Source organism: Cebus imitator, unplaced genomic scaffold (genome assembly GCF_001604975.1).
Source record: "Cebus imitator isolate Cc_AM_T3 unplaced genomic scaffold, Cebus_imitator-1.0 Scaffold1, whole genome shotgun sequence".
NCBI lineage: Eukaryota > Metazoa > Chordata > Mammalia > Primates > Cebidae > Cebus > Cebus imitator.
In genome coordinates this window covers 17,951,375-17,958,586 of record NW_016107316.1, presented here as the reverse complement: position 1 = coordinate 17,958,586, position 7,212 = coordinate 17,951,375, and the positions used below count along the sequence as shown (strand labels likewise).

At 45.7% G+C, this 7,212-nt stretch overlaps 2 protein-coding genes across 2 annotated transcripts in view; both read left to right on the top strand.

Moving 5' to 3' along the window:
- Window positions 1–7,212, top strand: part of LOC108301632 — a 480,010-nt gene that overhangs the window by 41,665 nt on the left and 431,133 nt on the right. The window lies entirely within an intron of this gene.
- On the top strand, window positions 100–1,910 carry LOC108301638 (uncharacterized protein C2orf16-like). The gene is made up of 2 exons (XM_017524798.2): window positions 100–325; window positions 433–1,910. The coding sequence occupies exons 1-2, from the start codon at window positions 100–102 to the stop codon at window positions 1,086–1,088; spliced, it is 882 nt and encodes a 293-aa protein (XP_017380287.1). The 3' UTR covers window positions 1,089–1,910.

Genomic DNA, 7,212 nt, shown 5'->3' with positions numbered 1-7,212 from the left:
AGGAAAGCTAAAATCCATGCTCAAGCTTCCAAGAGTCCTACTTCCACGATAGATTTGCAGTCTGGGTCCTCCCAGTCCCCTGCTCCTGTACAAGTTTACATGAGGCGAAGACAATGCAGCAGCCCTGACCTGGAAGAAAAGACAATAATTAGAGCACCTGGACACTATGAATCCATTCAGGTTCATACCCTATCAGAGAGTGACTCTGAAAGCACTCAGAATGAGAAACGGGCTAAAGTGAGAACCAAAAAGACCTCTGATTCAAAATATCTAATGAAGGGAATGACCAATGGAGTTAGAAAACACATAAAGTTCTACACAAACAGTAGGACCACAATAGAGAGTCCATCTAGGGAATTACCAGCCCATTTAAGAAGGAAGACTATTGGAGCAGCTCAGACAAGTACTGCCTCCTTAAAAAGACAACCTAAGAAACCTTCCCAACCCAAGTTCATGCAACTGCTTTTTCAGGGCCTAAAGTGGGCATTCCAAACAGCATACAGAGTTTTAGCTTTTGTTCGGCAGAAGTCTGGGGACAGGACAATCCCAGACAATTTGTGGGCAAGCAGAAACTGTTCTCCAAAGCGAACGCCAGGGATTACTGTTTACCTAGCAATATCAAAAGAGACAGGAGGTCAGCTGACAAGCTAAGGTCAGCAGGCTCAGCCATTAAGCAGGAGGACATATTGTGGGAAGGGACAGACCAGTGCAGATCAGCTCAACAGCCAAGAAGAGCTCACTGTTTCCAACCCAGACCTCTTGACTGCCCAAGCCCACAGGTTCCCAAAGTGATATCACTTTCCAAGCTGCCTCAGTGGAGCAGCCTCTGGGAACTTTTCAAAAGGACGGTAGTAGCAGATAAAAGAAAAATGAAATCTCCAGCCAGGAGTCTAAGAACTTACCCCCACACCAGAGTTCAGGCCCAAGGAAGAATCCTACCTGGCTCCCCTGTGAAGAGCACCTGGCACCGACACCTTAAAGAGAAACTCACACACGAGGAGCAAAACCACCCCAGCTTCTATAGGGAGAGAGCCCATCATAACCACTCTTGGAGAAAACATCACAGTCCCTTTGAGAGAGGCCATTGAAGTCCCTCTCAGAGAAATCATCACAGTCCCCTGGAAAGGAGCCGTCACAGTCCCTCGGAGCCATCACAATCCCTTGGATAGAAGATTTCTTGGAGAAATCATTGCAGTCCCTCTCAGGGAAATCATTGTAGTCCCCTGGAGACGAGTCGTCACAGTCTCTCTAAAAGGGGCCATCACAGTCCCTCTGAGAGGAGCCATCATAGTCCCTCTGAGAAAAGCCATCACAGTCTCTCTGAGAGGAGCCAACGCAGTTCCTGTAAGAGGAGATGTCACAGGTCCTCTGAGAGGAGCCACTGTACGATTTCTGAGAGAACTCACAGTTCCTCAGAGAAGAGCCACCTCAGTCCCTCTTAGAGGAGAGGACACAGTTCCTCTGAGAGGAGCCATTGCAGTTCCTGTGAGAGTGCCCATCACGGTCCCTCTGAGATGAGGCCAGAGAGGCCCTCCGGGAGACACCATCGCAGTCCCCTTAAGGAGGGACTCAAGCACAGTTCCCCTGGGGAGAACATACAGCCATATTTGTATAGAGATTTCAACAATGAAACAATTATCCTCGGGACCACATACAAAAATCCCCAAGCAGGCAAGTGTGGAGGCCTGAAGCTACTCACAGAGGCAAGATCCACCCCTATTATTCATTTTCTCCCTCAAGTCTTCACCGTGCTGCCCTTTCCGGGCTTCATTCATGCTCAGCCATTGCCTCCAGTTCCTGCGCCCCCAGCGTAGAAAGCCTTCCATGTCTCTCTACAGGGGAAGGCATTCGAGAATGGGTCTGTAATTTCTCTAAGATCAATAAGGCGGCAGTAACTGATCTCCCTGTGCATCCAGACTGAGATCACTGGGCGGGTGGGTGGGGAAGGCAAGGTGGTGGGACACAAGTTGTACAGAGTTTCGGAATGAGAGCAGGGGTTTTAATGCTGGGCAGAGGCTCCAAGCTCTGCCCCTTCATAACAGACCCCACCCACAGGTTCCTAGGTCCTGCATCAAAATCCCAGTGGGGTGGGATCTCAGAGGAATTGGAGAGTGGCTCCTCACGTGATAGCCTTGGGCTGGCCCTCATGACAACACGCAGCTGCAGCTGCCGCCCTAATAGTCTTAAAATCCCTCAAAATCACAGGCTATGCCCCATTTACCCTCTAGCTCTCACAACCCCTAAAGTTTTCTCTTTACACCTCACACACTTACTTTCAGCCCCTCGCCTTCTCCACCTTTATGCAGTGGCCCCTACTACTTAAAACACACCTCAAAAAGTCTGTTTCTATTAGTTTCTGTCTAACTGTGCTCAAATTCACTGTACTCATTTACTTTTACATGCCCTGCTTTGAGTTGCCGGTTTACACTTTTCCTCCAGATAATTACAGCTGATATTTCACTCTTAATCTGGCTCCCATTCTCTGCTCAAACCCAATCTTGTTAATAAAAGTGGTTGCTTATAGACCACACGCTTCCTCATATACCATAAAAACAAAAGTTCTCCCTCCACACAGTTCCTCTAATACTGTCTTTCTCCTTCTCTTATTTAAACTCTGTGTTTTTCCAATTAATCTCTGAATTCCTACAAAATTGTATATAAGCGATAACCAATCAATATATAACAAATGCTCCTTCTAACAACCCAACAATACTACCCCTTTCCCCAAAATTTCCAGTAGTCTAAATTCTTCCCCATTTTTAGGTTTCCACCTCACCCCCAATCCCACTGGAAGAAGCCTTGAGAAACTTTGCCCGCACCCACCAAAACCTGTTATCACCCCCTCTTCTCTAATTCTTTCTCCCTGTATAAAAAGACAGGTGTGTCATGTCTCCATATGTAAGCCTGGAGCCTGAAAGTATGAAGTCCTGCTTGCCTCGGCTAATGTCTCCCACCCACTGCCTGCATTTGCCATTGTCCCTGATCACTCAGCTCCTGCTTCCTGAACAAGCCCCTCACCCAACCCTGCCATCTTAACTGTTCTTATGATAATGTAAATACCTCTCACCCATCCTGCTGTTTCACCCCCACCCTCCATTGTAACTGACTGCCCCTACCCCCCACCGCTGTAACTGAACTTACTCTGCAATACCCCCCAGCTGCCAAAAAGTACCCAAATCTATAAAACCAATTCCTATCCCACTGACCTTTGCTAATGCCCTTTTTGGCCTTAGCCCACCTGCATCCAGGTGAATAAATGGCCATGTTGCTCATGCAAAGCCTGTTTGGAAGGTCATTTCATTCAAAGCACCAGTTTTTCAACAAAGTTAACATCGGAAGAGTTACAAGTGGGGACTGACTTCTCTAGGTTCCTACGCAGCTCTTCCACCTCACTTATTTGAAGCTCTGTCAAAACAGCATCTGAATTAGGAGGACTTTGGGATTCTGGGATACAGAGAGTATCCAGAGCTTTGGATGTAAAAATCCTTGGGACAGATATTTTGCAGCCTGAAGAGACCTATCTAGACCCTACTATGATGCAATCTTTAACTCCTCCCTTGGCCCTTCATAATCAAAGCTCTGAAAAGACAGCTAACATTGTGGAAAACCCATGCCCTGAGATTCCAGGAGTGGATGATCTAAAGAGAAAATTACAAATGGAGGAGCTAGACAACTCACTTCAGAGACATCTGCCACAAAGCTGGAGATCACTATCTAGGACATTCTGGGCAGATTCAGGGGCTCAAATATCCGTCATCAAGTCCTTCCTGGGCAGACAACACGACATCTGGGAGAGTCATGCCTGGAGGGAGCGACTACCAAGAAAATATCTCTCCAGTATGCTAATGCTGGGGGAATGTTTTAGGGACCACTATGGAAAGGAAGCTTTGTTCTCAAACATCTCTAGTAGAACAAGCCATTGTTAATCTTTTCGGAATGTATTTGGGATTCCAGCTGAACTGATGGAAGCTTCCCAGAGGCTGCCAGAGAAGGGTCCAGTTACTATTTCTCAGCCTTCAGTGGTCAAAAACTAACTGAGAGACATACTTCATATTACATTCATAAGAAAATAACGGCCTTAAAAATGTGGACACATCGCTCCACATCTTCCATAATACGGCAATACTCTGGGACGAGAGTGGGAATAAAGAAAACAAGCTCAAGGTTCAGTGGTATATCCCAAGAAGTCATTCAGCATACGCCTGTCACATGTGCCAGGGGGTCAGCTTCCTGTCCTGGTAAAGTCAGAGTCTTCCATCAGCATATTTTACAACAGAGAAGACCTTGTTCCAATGGAAGAAAGTGAGAACTCACAGAGTGATTCCCAAACAAGGATTTTGGAGTCCCAACACTCCCTCAACCAAATTATCTCCCTCAGAGTGACTTCTCAGAACAGCTCCAGTTGCTACAAGATTTGCAGCTAAAAATAGCAGCAAAACTCTTAAGGAGTCAAATACACCCCCCCCCCCCATGTGCCTCCGCCTCTAGCTTCAGGTCTAGTCCTAAAGTACCCTATCTGCCTACAGTGTGGCCGATGTTCAGGATTTAACTGCCATCATAAATTACAGACCACTTTGGGGCCTTATCTTCTGTTCTATCCACAGCTCCACCTTGTAAGCACTCCTGAAGGCCATGGTGAGATTCGGTTGCACCTTGGCTTTAGGCTGCAAACTAGGAAAACACCCCAAATCTCAAAGTGTCATGAAAGAGATAGACACGTCATACGGAGCAGAACTATGTCACCATCACAAAGGAAAGCTAAAATCCATGCTCAAGCTTCCAAGAGTCCTACTTCCACGATAGATTTGCAGTCTGGGTCCTCCCAGTCCCCTGCTCCTGTACAAGTTTACATGAGGCGAAGACAATGCAGCAGCCCTGACCTGGAAGAAAAGACAATAATTAGAGCACCTGGACACTATGAATCCATTCAGGTTCACACCCTATCAGAGAGTGATTCTGAAAGCACTCAGAATGAGAAACGGGCTAAAGTGAGAACCAAAAAGACCTCTGGTTCAAAATATCCAATGAAGAGAATGACCAAGGGACTTAGAAAACACATAAAGTTCTACACAAGCAGTAGAACCACAATAGAGAGTCCCTCTGGGGAATTACCAGCCCATTTAAGAAGGAAGGCAATTGGACCAGCTCAGACAAGTACTGCCTCCTTAAAAAGACAACCTAAGAAACCTTCCCAACCCAAGTTCATGCAACTGCTTTTTCAGGGCCTAAAGGGGGCATTCCAAACAGCATACAGAGTTTTAGCTTTTGTTGGGCCGAAGCCTGTGGACAGGACAATCCCAGACAATTTGTGGGCAAGCAAAGTTGTTATCCAAAGTAAAACGCCAGGGACTAATGCTTACCCAGCAATATCAAAATAGACAGGAGGTCAGCTGACAAGCTAAGGTCACCAAAAAAAAAAAAAAAAAAAAAAAAAAAAAAAAAAAAAAAAAAAAAAAAAAAAAAAAAAAAAAAAAAAAAAGACAGGACTGTTAAAGAAGGCTTTGGAGACAAAGGTAAGGAAACTGACACTTGGCAGCAATTAAATCTCTAAAAAGCTTAAAAAAAGAAAGTGGGCCAGGTACTGTGGCTCATGCCTGTAATTTCAGCACTTTGGGAGTCTGAGATGGATCACTTGAACCTAGGAGTTCAAGACCAGCGTGAGCAACACAGGGAGATCCTATCTCTACAAAAAAAATTAAAAATAAAAAACTTAGCCACGTATGGTGGCACATGCCTGTGTTCCAGCTACTCAGGAGGATGAGGTGGGAGGACTGCCTGAGCCAGGGAGACTGAGGCTGCAGTGAGCCGTCATCACACTACTGCATTCCAGCCTAGGCAAGAGTGATGCTTTGTCTCCAGAAGGAAAGGAAAAGAGAAGAAAGGAAGGAAGGAGGGAAGGAGTGGACAAGTGAATAGACGATATGCACAAATGATATGCATTCCAGTGTGTTTATGCCATAGAAAGGAACACCATGTGGTCATTAAAAATGATGATGTGTAGCTACACCTACTGACAGGGAAAAATATTTAGACTATATAGCTAAGTAAAACAACAGCATTCCAGAACAGCATTATATTGTGCAATTTCGGTCCTTATGTCACCAAATGCAGGTTCAGATGCTTGCCGCTGGCATAGTCCAATTAACAAGAGCGAGGTCTGGTAGAAAGAAAGTGATTTTATTTTCCAAAACTAGTAAAGGGGACAGGCGCGGTGGCTCACGCCTGTAATCCCAACAGTTTGGCAGGCTGAGGCAGGCAGATCACCTGAGGTCAGGAGTTCGAGACCAGCCTGGCCAACATGGCAAAATCCCATCTCTACTAAAAAATACAAAAATTAGTTGGGCGTGATGGCGGGCACCTGTAGTCCCAGCTACTCGGGAGACTGAGGCAGGGAGAATGGCTTGAACTCAGGAGGCAGAGGTTGCTGTGAGCCGAGATTGCAGCAGTGCACTCCAGGGTGGGTGACAAAGCGAGACTCTGTCTCAAAACAAACAAACAAAATTAACAACAACAACAAAAAACTAGTAAAGGGAACGCAGCCAGATTCCCATCTAAAACAACCACTTCAATTTTTGAAGTGAAGGCAGGGGTTTAAAAAGGGAAAACTGGGTAAGCAAGACATTCAAGAATTGTGGTAAGTACAATGTATCTGTGTCTTGTTCTGGTGGCTATGTTGGGTCCCAGTCCACCTGGCACATGGGCTGGCATCATCTCAACAATGGCCAGGTTGTTAACTAGCCACCTTGAAGTCATCGCTGGAATTTTGCAGCTGGGTCTCCAGGCTTGGCCTGTCTCAAGATTAGTCTCTGGAACTTCTAAGAAGCACAATAATTGGAAACTAGTAAACAGTTAGATAAATGTGAAGGGAGTATGTACCGTGAGAAAGGAGGGATGTGGACTCTATTTCAAGGGTAAAGGAAAAGGTTTCTGCAGTTTGCTCCATGTTTATATCTTAAAATTCAAGACAAAGAAAAATAAAAATTTTTAATGCATTTTGAAGTTAAATTGCCTGGTGACACATATGTCCATACAAGTATGAGTGCCTCGAAAAGGAGAGATATCAAAACATTATCCTCAGCCGGGCACGGTGGCGCGTGCCTGTAGTCCCAGCACTGTGGGAGGCCGAGGCGGGTGGATCACGAGGTCAAGAGATCGAGACCATCCTGGTCAACATGGTGAAACCCCGTCTCTACTAAAAATACAAAAAATCAG